This window comes from Haliotis rufescens, unplaced genomic scaffold (assembly GCF_023055435.1).
Source record: "Haliotis rufescens isolate VD_foot unplaced genomic scaffold, xgHalRufe1.0.p SCAF_117, whole genome shotgun sequence".
Classification (NCBI taxonomy): Eukaryota; Metazoa; Mollusca; class Gastropoda; order Lepetellida; family Haliotidae; genus Haliotis; species Haliotis rufescens.
Genome location: NW_025963799.1, coordinates 216,620 through 234,831, shown reverse-complemented (window position 1 = coordinate 234,831; position 18,212 = coordinate 216,620). Strand labels below are relative to the sequence as shown.

The 18,212-nt window shown below is 50.9% G+C and overlaps 1 protein-coding gene across 1 annotated transcript in view; it reads left to right on the top strand.

The window, feature by feature from the left end:
• The window catches only part of LOC124127675 (urea-proton symporter DUR3-like), a 130,798-nt gene that overhangs the window by 81,181 nt on the left and 31,405 nt on the right, over nucleotides 1-18,212 (top strand). Inside the window, exons 7-10 of the mRNA XM_048393191.1 lie at nucleotides 3,667-3,873; nucleotides 7,496-7,653; nucleotides 8,089-8,219; nucleotides 14,774-14,936. Coding sequence (XP_048249148.1) covers nucleotides 3,667-3,873; nucleotides 7,496-7,653; nucleotides 8,089-8,219; nucleotides 14,774-14,936 — 659 coding nt within the window. The remainder of the gene's footprint in view (nucleotides 1-3,666; nucleotides 3,874-7,495; nucleotides 7,654-8,088; nucleotides 8,220-14,773; nucleotides 14,937-18,212) is intronic.

Genomic DNA, 18,212 nt, shown 5'->3' with positions numbered 1-18,212 from the left:
TCCAATATATAATATACAACGGACAAATGTATCAGAGAAGGTAATTTTTAATCATTAATGTCCAAAGAAGGATTTTAATTAACGGTGGTAACCATAATTTGTTCCAAGCACCTACGGTATTCGGTAATAACATCAACAGTTTAAATCATAAGTCCCAAGCACGAGAATCTGATGGCACACAAGTTCAGTAGCGTGTATTGCCACCATGTGCGTTGACAACTGCCACACAACGCCCCCGCATGGACCTTGTGATGCTAGTGAACACATGATTGGGAAGACGACGCCATTGTTGCTGCAAAATGGTGCCAAGATCTTGCAAATTCTGTGGTTGGTTCAGGAGAGTGCGCAGACTTCTGCCAAGAGCATCCCAGACGTGTTCGATGGGATTGAGGTCGGGAGACCTTGACGGCCAGTCCATGAGGTTGACTCCCGCATTCTGAAGGAAATTCCTTGTCACAATTGCTGTGTGGTGTCTGGCATTGTCGTGTTGGAAGATCAAACCGGGTCCATGTGCTGCCATAAGAGGCAGAAGTTCTGGTGCCAGTACCGGTCGCGGTAAGCAGCAGCGTTGAGGTTGCCACGGATGACAAGAAGCCTGGAACGTGCATTGCCGTAGAAAGCACCCCACACCATGACACTTCCGCCTCGAAATCTGTCAACTTCCTGTACACAACACTGGTCGTAACTTTCATGACGGCGCCTCCACACCCTCGCCCTACAATCAGCAAATCGAAGACTAAATCGTGATTCATCACTGAAGACGACTTGATTCCAATTCCTCTGAGTCCATCGTAAGTGTCGTCGCTGTGCCCACAATTGACGTTGACGTCTGTGTAATTGAGTCAGACTCGGCCCGCAGTATGGCCGTCGTGCTTAAAGGTGAGCAGTTCTCAGACGGTTTCGAACAGTTTGCGCACTCAGTCTACCCCTAAACAGTTCATTTCTGGTTGATGTAGCCGTCAAAAATCGGTTACGGAGGTGACGTAAGACAATCTGACGATCCTCTGCATGTGACGTCACACGTGGTCGACCTAGCCGAGGGCGATCAGCGGTGGTACCCGTTTGCTGTAGACGCGTCTGTAAATCATAAACAGTCCGTCGACTACAACCCATCGTCCTTGCGACTTCAGCTACGGACGTTCCCGTCTGCAACATGCCGATGGCACGTTCACGTTGCACATTTGAAAGGCGTGGCATGACAAATGGCCGTAAAGACATTTGTTTTCTTGTGTTTTTCTTTTTTTGTTAATGACTGCTAACAAGTATGGCTGAAAACACGTGCGGTATTATGGCCACGTGATCAGTTGCACATGAAAAACCACTTTTGCCACTATAGTGCTGTGCACATGATTTTGATCGATTCACCTGCACAAAAACGGGTGTTATCTGAAGACAATACGTGGCCATGACTGTTTAAATACACAATAAGGGCCCACAATGATAACAGGCCAAAATGTTAAGATTTTAGGATTGTGAAGTTTTTAATTTGGTTCAGTATATACACCATTTGCCGTGATCCAAGAGTTTTTAACATCATCGACAAGTTTCCTTTTTACGAGAACACAAATTACACCTGAAGGTCTTCCAAAATTTGCTATCTTGTCTACTGTTTTAATAAAGATGGTATATTCGCAGAACGCATCATCAAAAGTCAGATTCAGGGCCCATGTTTCTGTCAAACCAATCATGTCAAAAAAAATATTCATAAATGATAGACACTCACTGTCTTATTAGTTTGAGAGTTTCACAGCATTAATGATATTACTAGTAGGTTCCGACGACGCCCCCTGTATATCCGGGCCCCGCCCACACCCCTATTTCTTGTGTGTTGGTCTCCCACCCCTGTCTGGGTTACCTCTGTCGGCCCGACGTGGGTTGTTTCCGTCACGTGACTCGGGTTGAGTCACCTCTGTATTTACGCGTGAAGTGTACGTATCGCTAACAGGAGCGGACGACAGTTTATCACCTTTATAGAAATAATGTTGGCTTGGGTCTTTCTCTTTGTATTGTTTTATTTCTTGTCTCTTGCAGATCGTTTGCTAAACTGTAACACTCTGGGCTTAAGAGAACCTCTCAAGTTCAGAGTCTTTTTGTTATTGTTCCAATGAACCATTTTTGCTATAACTGGGCGTCGTTTATCGGACGACGTGCGTGCGTGCGAGCGTGTGTGTATGTGCGTGTTTCGATACATCAGCACACCTGCGAGCGTGAGTGCGTGTGTGTGCGTGTGCGTGTTTCGATACATCAGCACACCTGCGAGCGTCAGTGCGTGCTTGCGTGCGTGTGTGCGTGTTTCGATACATCAGTAAACCTGCGAGCATTAGTGCGTGCGTGCGTGCGTGTTTCGATACATCAGCACACCTGCGAGCGTTAGTGCGTGCTTGCGCGCGTGTGTGCGTGTTTCGATACATCAGCACACCTGCGAGCGTTAGTGCGTGCTTGCGCGCGTGTGTGCGTGTTTCGATACATCAGTAAACCTGCGAGCCTTAGTGCGTGCGTGCGTGTGTGTGCGTGTTTCGATACATCAGTACACCTGCGACCGTGAGTGCGTGTGTTCGTGCGTGCGTGTGCGTGCGTGTTTCGATACATCAGTAAACCTGCGAGCCTTAGTGCGTGCATGCGTGTGTGTGCGTGTTTCGATACATCAGTACACCTGCGAGCATGAGTGCGTGTGTTCGTGCGTGCGTGTGTGTGCGTGTTTCGATACATCAGCACACCTGCGAGCGTTAGTGCGTGCTTGCTCGCGTGTGTGCGTGTTTCGATACATCAGTACACCTGCGAGCGTGAGTACGTGTGTTCGTGCGTGCGTGTATGTGCGTGTTTAGATACATCAGTAAACCTGCGAGCCTTAGTGCGTGCGTGCGTGTGTGTGCGTGTTTCGATACATCAGTACACCTGCGAGCGTGAGTACGTGTGTTCGTGCGTGCGTGTATGTGCGTGTTTAGATACATCAGTAAACCTGCGAGCCTTAGTGCGTGCGTGCGTGTGTGTGCGTGTTTCGATACATCAGTACACCTGCGACCGTGAGTGCGTGTGTTCGTGCGTGCGTGTGTGTGCGTGTTTTGATACATCAGCACACCTGCGAGCGTTAGTGCGTGCGTGCGTGTGTGTGTGTGTGTTTCGATACATCGGCACACCTGCGAGCGTGCGTGCGTGCGTGCGTGTGTGTGTGTGTGCGTGTTTTGATACATCAGTACACCTGCGAGCGTGAGTGCGTGCATGCGTGCTTGTGTGGGTGTTCGATACATCAGTACACTTGCGAGCGTGAGTGAGTGCGTGCGTGCGCGCGCGCGTGTGTGTGTGTGTGTGCGTGTATCGATACATCGGTATACCTGCGAGCGTGCGTGTGTGCGTACGTACGTGCGTTCGTGCGTGCGTGTGTGTGTTTGCGTGTGTGTGCATGCGTACGTGCGTGCGTGTGTGTATGCGTGTTTCGATACATCAGCACACCTGCGAGCGTGAGTGCGTGCGTGTGTGCGTGTGTGCATGTGTGCATGTGTGCGTGTGTGTGCGTGTGTGTGCGTTTTTCGATACATCAGTACACCATCGAACGTGAGTGCGTGTGTGCGTGTGTGCGTGTGTGCGTGTGTGTGCGTGTGTGTGCGTGTGTGTGCGTTTTTCGATACATCAGTACACGTGCCACCCATTACACGATTTTGTCTGCAGGTAACTTCGGCACAGTGTTCGTGGACCAGTCCTACTGGCAGAGCAGTGTCGCTGCCAAACCCAAACAAGGAGTGGTGGGTTTCCTGTGTGGCGGCATCGCCTGGTTTGCCGTCCCCTTCTGCCTCGCCACAACCATGGGGCTGGCTTACATAGCCCTCAGCACCAGCCAGGGAGGACCACTCCTCACCGCGGATGACGTCGACGCCGGTGAGTGTCAGTCCATAATATACAGTGTTTCTCCATATATACACTGCCTCACCAAATCCCTTATATACTGTGTCCGTAATATAGTGTCCCTCCATATATATACTGTCTCACCAAATCCGTTATATACTGTGTCCGTAATATAGTGTCCCTCCATATATACACTGTCACACAAAATCCGTTATATACTGTGTCCGTAATATAGTGTCCCTCCATATATACATTGTCACACAAATCCGTAATATTCAGTGTCCGTAATATGCAGTGTTTCTCTATACAAACATATACACTGTCTCACTAAATCCGAAATAAACAGTATCCGTTATCTATAGTGTCTCACAATACACAAATATGTTCACTGTCTCACCATTCTGTAATATACAGTTTCTCTCCATACACACACACACACATATATATATACTGTCTCACCAAATCCGTGATACACAGTTTCCGTAATATACAGTGTCTCTTCATACACACATATACACACTGTCTCACCATTTCGTAATAAACAGTGTCTCTCCATACCCATATATACACTGTCTCACCATTCCGTAATAAACAGTGTCTCTCCATTCACACATATGTACACTGTCACACCTTTCCGTAATATACAGTGTCTCTCCATAACCATATATACACACTGTCTCACCATTCCGTAATATACAATGTCCGTAATATACAGTGTCTCTCTATACCCATATATACACTGTCTCATCATTCCGTAATAAACAGTGTCTCTCCATAACCATATATACACTGTCTCACCATTCCATAATAAACAGTGTCTCTCCATAACCATATATACACTGTCTCACCATTCCATAATAAACAGTGTCTCTCCATAACCATATATACACTGTCTCACCATTCCATAATAAACAGTGTCTCTCCATAACCATATATACACTGTCACACCATTCCGTAATAAACAGTGTCTCTCCATAACCATATATACACACTGTCTCACCATTCCGTAATATACAATGTCCGTAATATACAGTGTCTCTCTATACCCATATATACACTGTCTCATCATTCCGTAATAAACAGTGTATCTCAATAACCATATATACACTGTCTCACCATTCCGTAATAAACAGTGTCTCTCCATAACCATATATACACTGTCTCACCATTCCGTAATAAACAGTGTCTCTCCATAACCATATATACACTGTCTCACCATTCCGTAATAAACAGTGTCTCTCCATAACCATATATACACTGTCACACCATTCCGTAATAAACAGTGTCTCTCCATAACCATATATACACACTGTCTCACCATTCCGTAATATACAATGTCCGTATTATACAGTGTCTCTCTATACCCATATATACACTGGCTCACCTTTCCGTAATATACAGTGTCTCTCCATACCCATATATACACTGTCTCACCATTCCGTAATAAACAGTGTCTCTCCATAACCATATATACACACTGTCTCACCATTCCGTAATATACAATGTCCGTAATATATAGTGTCTCTCTATACCCATATATACACTGTCTCATCATTCCGTAATAACAGTGTCTCTCCATACCCACATATATACACTGTCTGACCTTTCCTTAACATACGGTGTCTCTCCAAACACACATATGTACAGTCTCACTATTCCTTAACATACAGTGTCTCTCCAAACACACATATGTACAGTCTCACTATTCCTTAACATACGGTGTCTCTCCAAACACACATATGTACAGTCTCACTATTCCTTAATATACACTGTCGTAATCTACAGTGTCTCTCCAAACACACATATGTACAGTCTCACTATTCCGTAACATACAGTGTCTCTCCAAACACACATATGTACAGTCTCACTATTCCGTAACATACAGTGTCTCTCCAAACACACATATGTACAGTCTCACTATTCCTTAACATACAGTGTCTCTCCAAACACACATATGTACAGTCTCACTATTCCGTAACATACAGTGTCTCTCCAAACACACATATGTACAGTCTCACTATTCCTTAACATACAGTGTCTCTCCAAACACACATATGTACAGTCTCACCATTCCTTAACATACAGTGTCTCTCCAAACACACATATGTACAGTCTCACTATTCCTTAACATACAGTGTCTCTCCAAACACACATATGTACAGTCTCACTATTCCGTAACATACAGTGTCTCTCCAAACACACATATGTACAGTCTCACTATTCCGTAACATACAGTGTCTCTCCAAACACACATATGTACAGTCTCACTATTCCGTAACATACAGTGTCTCTCCAAACACACATATGTACAGTCTCACCATTCCTTAACATACAGTGTCTCTCCAAACACACATATGTACAGTCTCACCATTCCTTAACATACAGTGTCTCTCCAAACACACATATGTACAGTCTCACTATTCCGTAACATACAGTGTCTCTCCAAACACACATATGTACAGTCTCACTATTCCTTAACATACAGTGTCTCTCCAAACACACATATGTACAGTCTCACCATTCCTTAACATACAGTGTCTCTCCAAACACACATATGTACAGTCTCACTATTCCTTAACATACAGTGTCTCTCCAAACACACATGTACAGTCTCACCATTCGGAACATACAGTGTCTCTCCAAACACACATATGTACAGTCTCACCATTCCTTAACATACACTGTCTCTCCAAACACACATATGTACAGTCTCACTATTCCTTAATATACACTGTCGTAATCTACAGTGTCTCTCCAAACACACATATGTACAGTCTCACTATTCCGTAACATACAGTGTCTCTCCAAACACACATGTACAGTCTCACCATTCGGAACATACAGTGTCTCTCCAAACACACATATGTACAGTCTCACTATTCCTTAATATACAGTGTCTCTCCAAACACACATATGTACAGTCTCACTATTCCTTAACATACACTGTCTCTCCAAACACACATGTACAGTCTCACCATTCGGAACATACAGTGTCTCTCCAAACACACATATGTACAGTCTCACCATTCCTTAACATACTGTGTCTCTCCAAACACACATATGTACAGTCTCACTATTCCTTAACATACAGTGTCTCTCCAAACACACATATGTACAGTCTCACTATTCCTTAACATACACTGTCTCTCCAAACACACATATGTACAGTCTCACTATTCCGTAACATACAGTGTCTCTCCAAACAGACATATGTACAGTCTCACCATTCCGTAACAGTGTCTGTAACAAACAATGTCTCTACATACACACACTTATACAATATCTCCCTACACACATATATATACTGTCTCACCATTCTGTAATATACATTGTCCGTTATATACATTGTCCGTAATATATAATGTCCGTAATATATAGTTTCTTTCCATACACACACATATACACTGTCTCTCCATTCCGTAATATACAGTGTCCGAATCATACAGTGTGTCTCCAGTGTATCTAAACGTACACCCGCACAGTGTCAGAATGCCATGTCTCCAGTGTATCTAAACGTACACCTGCACAGTGTCAGAATGCCATGTCCCCAGTGTATCTAAACGTACACCTGCACAGTGTCAGAATGCCATGTCTCCAGTGTATCTAAACGTACACCTGCACAGTGTCAGAATGCCATGTCTCTAACGTGTTGCAGGCCTTGTTCCACCCGTGGTGGCCCAGAAGCTGTTCGGACGCCAGGGGGAGATCTTGATGCTACTGATGGTGTTGATGGCCATCACGTCCACAGGGTCGTCCGAGGTCATGGCGGTCACTTCCATCATGGTATATGACATATACGGCCTGTATCTGAAGGTGAGTCTGTATGTCAGCCTGTGCCTGTATGTCAAGGTCAGTCTGTCAACACCTGTCCAGTCTGTATGTTGAGCTGAGTCTGCCAAGAGTATACGTCAAGGCCAGTCCGTCAACATCCGTCTGTATGTTTACCTGAGTTTGTGAATGAAATGCGAAAAAATGGGAGTGGAGTTTGCTCGCATTAAATAAGTTTCGCATTTATGTCTCCAAAATAAACTCCACACTATGACGGCCTCACTGCACACACTGGATGGAGGAAATACCAACCTGAATATGAACACAAACACGGTGTACTATCATTCAAACAAGAGGAATTACACAAAGGGCACCCGGTGAGTTGTCACAGTGTAGCAAGGCAATCTATCAAGTGAGACTATATGTCAATGTAAATCTGCATGTTTCGAGGGCTGTGTTACATCGTACTGTTGTTTTCAGCCCTACAGACTGATGACAGACACCAACAGCTGCATCTTGTGCGGGAAGGGGCGTGGTCGGATGGCGAACCCCAGGGACAAGTGCGTGTGTGAGAGCATGACGTACTGCACAGCCTGTCATAGTGACGACAAGTAAGTGGAAGCAAAAGACAGGGTACCTGTGTGTGGAGAGGCGGGTACCTGTGTGTGGAGAGGCGGGTACCTGTGTCTAGAGAGGCGGGTACCTGTGTGTGGAGAGGCGGGTACCTGTGTCTAGAGAGGCGGGTACCTATGTGTGGAGAGGCGGGTACCTGTGTGTGGAGAGGCGGGTACCTGTGTCTAGAGAGGCGGGTACCTGTGTGTGGAGAGGCGGGTACCTGTGTCTAGAGAGGCGGGTACCTGTGTGTGGAGAGGCGGGTACCTGTGTGTGGAGAGGCGGGTACCTATGTGTGGAGAGGCGGGTACCTGTGTGTGGAGAGGCGGGTACCTGTGTGTGGAGAGGCGGGTACCTGTGTGTGGAGAGGCGGGTACCTGTGTCTAGAGAGGCGGGTACCTATGTGTGGAGAGGCGGGTACCTGTGTCTAGAGAGGCGGGTACCTGTGTATGGAGAGGCGGGTACCTGTGTGTGGAGAGGCGGGTACCTATGTGTGGAGAGGCTGGTACCTGTGTGTGGAGAGGCGGGTACCTATGTGTGGAGAGGCGGGTACCTGTGTGTGGAGAGGCGTGTACCTATGTGTGGAGAGGCGGGTACCTGTGTGTGGAGAGGCGGGTACCTGTGTTATGAGAGGCGGGTACCTGTGTCTAGAGAGGCGGGTACCTGTGTGTGGAGAGGCGGGTACCTGTGTTATGAGAGGCTGGTACCTGTGTCTGAAGAGGCGGGTACCTATGTGTGGAGAGGCGGGTACCTGTGTCTAGAGAGGCGGGTACCTGTGTATGGAGAGGCGGGTACCTATGTGTGGAGAGGCGGGTACCTGTGTGTGGAGAGGCGGGTACCTATGTGTGGAGAGGCGGGTACCTGTGTGTGGAGAGGTGTGTACCTATGTGTGGAGAGGCGGGTACCTGTGTGTGGAGAGGCGGGTACCTGTGTTATGAGAGGCGGGTACCTGTGTCTAGAGAGGCGGGTACCTGTGTGTGGAGAGGCGGGTACCTGTGTCTAGAGTGGCGGGTACCTGTGTGTGGAGAGGCGGGTAGCTGTGTGTGGAGAGGCGGGTACCTGTGTCTGGAGAGGCGGGTACCTGTGTCTGGAGAGGCGGGTACCTGTGTGTGGAGAGGCGGGTACCTGTGTTATGAGAGGCGGGTACCTGTGTGTGGTGAGGAGGGTACCTGTGTTATGAAAGGCGGGTACCTGTGTCTGGAGAGGCGGGTACCTGTGTGTGGAGAGGCGGGTACCTGTGTTATGAGAGGCGGGTACCTGTGTGTGGTGAGGAGGGTACCTGTGTTATGAGAGGCGGGTACCTGTGTCTGGAGAGGCGGGTACCTGTGTGTGGAGAGGCGGGTACCTGTGTTATGAGAGGCGGGTACCTGTGTGTGGAGAGGCGGGTACCTGTGTGTGGAGAGGCGTGTACCTGTGTCTAGAGAGGCGGGTACCTGTGTGTGGAGAGGCGGGTACCTGTGTCTAGAGTGGCGGGTACCTGTGTGTGGAGAGGCGGGTACCTGTGTGTGGAGAGGCGGGTACCTGTGTGTGGAGAGGCGGGTACCTGTGTTATGAGAGGCGGGTACCTGTGTCTAGAGAGGCGGGTACCTGTGTGTGGAGAGGCGGGTACCTGTGTTATGAGAGGCTGGTACCTGTGTCTGAAGAGGCGGGTACCTATGTGTGGAGAGGCGGGTACCTGTGTCTAGAGAGGCGGGTACCTGTGTATGGAGAGGCGGGTACCTATGTGTGGAGAGGCGGGTACCTGTGTGTGGAGAGGCGGGTACCTATGTGTGGAGAGGCGGGTACCTGTGTGTGGAGAGGCGGGTACCTATGTGTGGAGAGGCGGGTACCTGTGTGTGGAGAGGCGTGTACCTGTGTGTGGAGAGGCGGGTACCTGTGTGTGGAGAGGCGTGTACCTGTGTGTGGAGAGGCGGGTACCTGTGTCTAGAGAGGCGGGTACCTGTGTGTGGAGAGGCGGGTACCTGTGTGTGGAGAGGCGTGTACCTGTGTGTGGAGAGGCGGGTACCTGTGTGTGGAGAGGCGGGTACCTATGTGTGGAGAGGCGGGTACCTGTGTGTGGAGAGGCGGGTACCTGTGTGTGGAGAGGCGGGTACCTGTGTTATGAGAGGCTGGTACCTGTGTCTGAAGAGGCGGGTACCTATGTGTGGAGAGGCGGGTACCTGTGTCTAGAGAGGCGGGTACCTGTGTATGGAGAGGCGGGTACCTATGTGTGGAGAGGCGGGTACCTGTGTGTGGAGAGGCGGGTACCTATGTGTGGAGAGGCGGGTACCTGTGTGTGGAGAGGCGGGTACCTATGTGTGGAGAGGCGGGTACCTGTGTGTGGAGAGGCGTGTACCTGTGCGTGGAGAGGCGTGTACCTGTGTGTGGAGAGGCGTGTACCTGTGTGTGGAGAGGCGGGTACCTGTGTGTGGAGAGGCGGGTACCTATGTGTGGAGAGGCGGGTACCTGTGTGTGGAGAGGCGGGTACCTGTGTTATGAGAGGCGGGTACCTGTGTCTAGAGAGGCGGGTACCTGTGTGGAGAGGCGGGTACCTGTGTCTAGAGTGGCGGGTACCTGTGTGTGGAGAGGCGGGTACCTGTGTGTGGAGAGGCGGGTACCTGTGTTATGAGAGGCGGGTACCTGTGTCTGGAGAGGCGGGTACCTGTGTGTGGAGAGGCGGGTACCTGTGTGTGGAGAGGCGGGTACCTGTGTGTGGAGAGGCGTGTACCTATGTGTGGAGAGGCGGGTACCTGTGTGTGGAGAGGCGGGTACCTGTGTGTGGAGAGGCGGGTACCTGTGTTATGAGAGGCGGGTACCTGTGTCTAGAGAGGCGGGTACCTGTGTGTGGAGAGGCGGGTACCTGTGTGTGGAGAGGCGGGTACCTGTGTGTGGAGAGGCGTGTACCTATGTGTGGAGAGGCGGGTACCTGTGTGTGGAGAGGCGGGTACCTGTGTGTGGAGAGGCGGGTACCTGTGTTATGAGAGGCGGGTACCTGTGTCTAGAGAGGCGGGTACCTGTGTGTGGAGAGGCGGGTACCTGTGTTATGAGAGGCGGGTACCTGTGTCTTGAGAGGCGGGTACCTGTGTGTGGAGAGGCTGGTACCTGTGTTATGAGAGGCGGGTACCTGTGTCTGGAGAGGCGGGTACCTGTGTGTGGAGAGGCGGGTACCTGTGTTATGAGAGGCGGGTACCTGTGTCTAGAGAGGCGGGTACCTGTGTTAGGAGAGACGGGTACCTGTGTGTGGTGAGGAGGGTACCTGTGTGTGGAGAGGCGGGTACCTATGTCTGGAGAGGCGGGTACCTGTGTTATGAGAGGCGGGTACCTGTGTCTAGAGTGGCGGGTACCTGTGTGTGGAGAGGCGGGTACCTGTGTGTGGAGAGGCGGGTACCTGTGTTAGGAGAGGCGGGTACCTGTGTGTGGTGAGGAGGGTACCTGTGTGTGGAGAGGCGGGTACCTATGTGTGGAGAGGCGGGTACCTGTGTTAGGAGAAACGGGTACCTGTGCGTGGAGAGGCGGGTACCTGTGTGAGGAGAGGAGGGTACCTGTGTGTGGAGAGGCGGGTACCTGTGTGAGGAGAGGCGTGTACCTGTGTATGGAGAGGCGTGTACCTGTGTGTGGAGAGGCGGGTACCTGTGTGTGGAGAGGCGGGTACCTGTGTGTGGAGAGGAGGGTACCTGTATGTGGAGAGGCGGGTACCTGTGTTAGGAGAGGCGGGTACCTTTGGTGGAGAGGCGGGTACCTGTGTGTGGAGAGGCGGGTACCTATGTGTGGAGAGGCGGGTACCTGTGTGTGGAGAGGCGGGTACCTATGTGTGGAGAGGCGGGTACCTGTGTGTGGAGAGGCGGGTACCTGTGTGTGGAGAGGCGGGTACTTATGTGTGGAGAGGCGGGTACCTGTGTGTGGAGAAACGGGTACCTGTGCGTGGAGAGGTGCGTACCTGTGTGTGGAGAGGCGGGTACCTGTGTGTGGAGAGGCGGGTACCTATGTGTGGAGAGGCGTGTACCTATCCCTGGGGAGGCGTGTACCTGTGTGTGGAGAGGAGGGTACCTGTGTGTGGAGAGGCGGGTACCTGTGCGTGGAGAGGTGCGTACCTGTGTGTGGAGAGGCGGGTACCTGTGTGTGGAGAGGCGGGTACCTGTGTGTGGAGAGGCGGGTACCTATGTGTGGAGAGGCGTGTACCTATCCCTGGGGAGGCGTGTACCTGTGTGTGGAGAGGCGTGTACCTGTCCCTGGGGAGGCGTGTACCTGTGTCTAAAGAGGCGGGTACCTGTGTGAGGAGAGGCGTGTACCTGTGTGAGGAGAGGCGTGTACCTGTGTGTGGAGAGGCGGGTACCTGTGTGAGGAGAGGAGGGTACCTGTGTGTGGAGAGGCGGGTACCTGGGTTAGGAGAGGCGTGTACCTGTGTATGGAGAGGCGTGTACCTGTGTGTGGAGAGGAGGGTACCTGTGTGTGGAGAGGTGGGTACCTGTGTCTAGAGAAGCGTGTACCTGTGCGTGGAGAGGCGTGTACCTGTGTGTGGAGAGGCGCGTACCTGTGTGTGGAGAGGCGGGTACCTATGTCTGGAGAGGCGGGTACCTGTGTTATGAGAGGCGGGTACCTGTGTCTAGAGTGGCGGGTACCTGTGTGTGGAGAGGCGGGTACCTGTGTGTGGAGAGGCGGGTACCTGTGTGAGGAGAGGCGGGTACCTGTGTGTGGTGAGGAGGGTACCTGTGTGTGGAGAGGCGGGTACCTATGTGTGGAGAGGCGGGTACCTGTGTTAGGAGAAACGGGTACCTGTGCGTGGAGAGGCGGGTACCTGTGTGAGGAGAGGAGGGTACCTGTGTGTGGAGAGGCGGGTACCTGTGTGAGGAGAGGCGTGTACCTGTGTATGGAGAGGCGGGTACCTGTGTGTGGAGAGGCGGGTACCTGTGTGTGGAGAGGAGGGTACCTGTATGTGGAGAGGCGGGTACCTGTGTTAGGAGAGGCGGGTACCTTTGGTGGAGAGGCGGGTACCTGTGTGTGGAGAGGCGGGTACCTATGTGTGGAGAGGCGGGTACCTATGTGTGGAGAGGCGGGTACCTGTGCGTGGAGAGGTGCGTACCTGTGTGTGGAGAGGCGTGTACCTGTCCCTGGGGAGGCGGGTACCTGTGTGTGGAGAGGCGTGTACCTGTCCCTGGGGAGGCGTGTACCTGTGTCTAAAGAGGCGGGTACCTGTGTGAGGAGAGGCGTGTACCTGTGTGAGGAGAGGCGTGTACCTGTGTGTGGAGAGGCGGGTACCTGTGTGAGGAGAGGAGGGTACCTGTGTGTGGAGAGGCGGGTACCTGGGTTAGGAGAGGCGTGTACCTGTGTATGGAGAGGCGTGTACCTGTGTGTGGAGAGGCGGGTACCTGTGTGTGGAGAGGCGGGTACCTGTGTGTGGAGAGGAGGGTACCTGTATGTGGAGAGGCGGGTACCTGGGTTAGGAGAGGTGCGTACCTGTGTGTGGAGAGGCGTGTACCTATCCCTGGGGAGGCGGGTACCTGTGTGTGGAGAGGCGTGTACCTGTCCCTGGGGAGGCGTGTACCTGTGTCTAAAGAGGCGGGTACCTGTGTGAGGAGAGGCGTGTACCTGTGTGAGGAGAGGCGTGTACCTGTGTGTGGAGAGGCGGGTACCTGTGTGAGGAGAGGAGGGTACCTGTGTGTGGAGAGGCGGGTACCTGGGTTAGGAGAGGCGTGTACCTGTGTATGGAGAGGCGTGTACCTGTGTGTGGAGAGGCGGGTACCTGTGTGTGGAGAGGCGGGTACCTGTGTGTGGAGAGGAGGGTACCTGTATGTGGAGAGGCGGGTACCTGGGTTAGGAGAGGAGGGTACCTGTGTGTGGAGAGGCGGGTACCTGTGTGTGGAGAGGAGGGTACCTGTGTGTGGAGAGGTGGGTACCTGTGTCTAGAGAAGCGTGTACCTGTGCGTGGAGAGGCGTGTACCTGTGTGTGGAGAGGAGGGTACCTGTATGTGGAGAGGCGGGTACCTGTGTTAGGAGAAGCGGGTACCTGTGTTAGGAGAGGCGGGTACCTGTGTGTGGAGATGCGGGTACTTGTGTTTGGAGAGGCGGGTACCTGTGTTATGAGAAGCGTGTACCTGTGTTAGGGGAAGCGGGTACCTGTGTTAGGAGAGGAGGGTACCTGTATGTGGAGAGGAGGGTACCTGTGTTAGGAGAGGCGGGTACTTTTTCTGGAGAGAGGGATGGGTACTTCTGTGTGTATGAGGATTGGTACCTATGTGTATACCCGTGAAAATCCGGGTTAAAATAGGTCTTCAGCAACCCATGCTGGTCTCAAGAGGCGACTAACGGGATCGGGTGGTAAGACGTGCTGATTTGGTTGATGCATGTGCATGCCTTGGTTGAAGTCATCCACTGGATTGTCTGGTCCAGACTCGATTATTAACAGACCGCCGTCATATAGCTGGAATATTGCTGCGTGCGGCGTTTAACAAAAAACCCCAAAACATCTTTGTGTAGCAGGGTTGACACCTATGTGTGTAGAATTGTGGGTATTTCTGTGTGTAGTACTGGGAGAAGTGAGGGATGACATTCACTTGGGATGGACTTATATTTTCAGAGCTCGGGAGGTTTGTCGGCGCGCCATCAAGCCGGAGTACAAGTGCACTGTCCACGGCTCCTACCGGGTGTACAACGATCTGCTGCTGCGTCTCAAGAGTTGGTGCCTCGTGTGGACAACCTTCAGCATTCTGCCTCTCACAGTCATCCTCTCTCTCATGCAGGTCAGTGTGTCTCTCATCATTTCTCTCATGCAGGTGGGTGTGTCACTCATGCATGCCAGTGTGTCTCTCATGCAGGTCAATGTCTATCATCCTCTTAACAATCATCCTGTCACTGATGCAGGTCAGTGTGTCTATCATGCAGGTCAGTGTGTCACTCATCCCCTTAAGAATCATCCTGTCACTGATGCAGGTCAGTTTGTCTCCCATGCAGGTCAATGTGTCTCTCTTGCAGGTCAATGTGTCTCTCATCCTCTTAACAATCATCCTGTCAATGATGCAGGTCAGATTGTCTCCCATGCAGGTCAATGTGTCTCTGTTGCAGGTCAATGTGTCTCTCATCCTCTTAACAATCATCCTGTCACTGATGCAGGTCAGTTTGTTTCCCATGCAGGTCAATGTGCCTCTCTTGCAGGTCAATGTGTCTCTCATCCTCTTAACAATCATCCTGTCACTGATGCAGGTCAGTTTGTCTCCCATGCAGGTCAATGTGTCTCTCTTGCAGGTCAATGTGTCTCTCATCCTCTTAACAATCATCCTGTCACTGATGCAGGTCAGTTTGTCTCCCATGCAGGCCAATGTGTCTCTCATCCTCTTAACAATCATCCTGTCACTGATGCAGGTCAGTTTGTCTCCCATGCAGGCCAATGTGTCTCTCATCCTCTTAACAATCATCCTGTCACTCATGCAGGTCAGTGTTTCACTCATGCAGGTAAGTGTTTCACTCATGCAGGTCAGTTTGTCTCCCATGCAGGTCAGTGTGTCTCTCATCCTCTTAACAATCATCCTGTCACTGATGCAGGTCAGTTTGTCTCCCATGCAGGCCAATGTGTCTCTCATCCTCTTAACAATCATCCTGTCACTCATGCAGGTCAGTGTTTCACTCATGCAGGTAAGTGTTTCACTCATGCAGGTCAGTTTGTCTCCCATGCAGGTCAGTGTGTCTCTCATCCTCTTAACAATCATCCTGTCACTGATGCAGGTCAGTTTGTCTCCCATGCAGGCCAATGTGTCTCTGATCCTCTTAACAATCATCCTGTCACTGATGCAGGTCAGTTTGTCTCCCATGCAGGTCAGTGTGTCTCTCATCCTCTTAACAATCATCCTGTCACTGATGCAGGTCAGTGTGTCTCTCATGCAGGTCAATGTGTCTCTCATCCTCTTAACAATGATCCTGTCACTGATGCAGGTCAGTGTGTCTCTCACCCTTCTAACACTCACCCTGTCAATCATGCAGGCTAATGTGTCTCTCTTGCAGGTCAATGTGTCTCTCATCCTCTTAACAATCATCCTGTCACTCATGCAGGTGAGTGTGTCTCTCATGCAGGTCAGTGTTTCTCCCATGCAGGTCATTGTGTCACTTATCCTGTCACTTATGCAGGCCAGTGTGTCACTCATGCAGGTCAGTGTGTCACTCATCCTGTCACTCATGCAGGTCAGTGTTTCTCCAATGCAGGTCAGTGTGTCACTCATGCAGGTCAGTGTGTCACTTATCCTGTCACTTATGCACGCCAGTGTGTCACTCATGCAGGTCAATGTGTCACTTATCCTGTCACTCATGCAGGTCAGTGTGTCACTCATGCAGGTCAATGTGTCACTTATCCTGTTACTCATGCAGGTCAGTGTTTCTCCCATGCAGGCCATTGTGTCACTCATGCAGGTAAGTGTGTCACTCATGCAGGTAAGTGTGGCACTCATGCAGGCCAGTGTGTCACTCATCCTGTCACTCATGCAGGTAAGTGTGTCTCTCACCCTTCTAACACTCACCCTGTCACTCATGCATGCAAATGTGTCTCTCTTGCAGGTCAATGTGTCTCTCATCCTCTTAACAATCATCCTGTCACTCATGCAGGTGAGTGTGTCTCTCATGCAGGTCAGTGTTTCTCCCATGCAGGTCACTGTGTCACTTATCCTGTCACTTATGCAGGCCAGTGCGTCACTCATGCAGGTCAGTGTGTCACTCATCCTGTCACTTATGCAGGTCAGTGTTTCACTCATGCAGGTCAGTGTGTCACTCATCCTGTCACTCATGCAGGTCAGTGTTTCTCCAATGCAGGTCAGTGTGTCACTCATGCAGGTCAATGTGTCACTTATCCTGTCACTATGCACGCCAGTGTGTCACTCATGCAGGTCAATGTGTCACTTATCCTGTCACTCATGCAGGTCAATGTGTCACTTATCCTGTTTCTCATGCAGGTCAGTGTTTCTCCCATGCAGGCCAGTGTGTCACTTATGCAGGTCAGTGTGTCGCTCATGAAGGTCAGTGTGTCTCTCATGCAGGTCAGTGTTTCTCCCATGCAGGTGAATGTGTCACTCATCCTGTCACTCATGCAGGTCAGTGTGTTGCTCATGCAGGTCAGTGTTTCACTCATGCAGGTCAGTGTGTCACTCAGGCAGGTCAGTGTGTCACTCATGCAGGTCAGTGTGTCACTCATCCTGTCACTCATGCAGGTCAGTGTGTTGCTCATGCAGGTCAGTGTTTCACTCATGCAGGTCAGTGTGTCACTCATGCAGGTCAGTGTGTCACTCATGCAGGTCAGTGTGTCACTCATCCTGTCACTCATGCAGGTCTGTGTGTCACTCATCCTGTCACTCATGCAGGTCAGTATGTCACTCATGCAGGTCAGTGTTTCACTCATGCAGGTAAGTGTTTCACTCATGCAGGTCAGTTTGTCTCCCATGCAGGTCAATGTGTCTCTCATCCTCTTAACAATCATCCTGTCACTGATGCAGGTCAGTGTGTCTCTCATGCAGGTCAATGTGTCTCTCATCCTCTTAACAATCATCCTGTCACTGATGCAGGTCAGTGTGTCTCTCACCCTTCTAACACTCACCCTGTCACTCATGCAGGCCAATGTGTCTCTCTTGTAGGTCAATGTGTCTCGCATCCTCTTAACAATCATCCTGTCACTCATGCAGGTGAGTGTGTCTCTCATTCAGGTCAGTGTTTCTCCCATGCAGGTCACTGTGTCACTTATCCTGTCACTTATGCAGGCCAGTGTGTCACTCATGCAGGTCAGTGTGTCTCTCATCCTGTCACTCATGCAGGTCAGTGTTTCTCCAATGCAAGTCAGTGTGTGACTCATGCAGGTCAATGTGTCACTTATCCTGTCACTCATGCAGGTCAGTGTTTCTCCCATGCAGGCCATTGTGTCACTCATGCAGGTAAGTGTGTCACTCATGCAGGTAAGTGTGGCACTCATGTAGGTGAGTGTGTCACTCATCCTGTCACTCATGCAGGTAAGTGTGTCTCTCATGCAGGTCAGTGTTTCACTCATG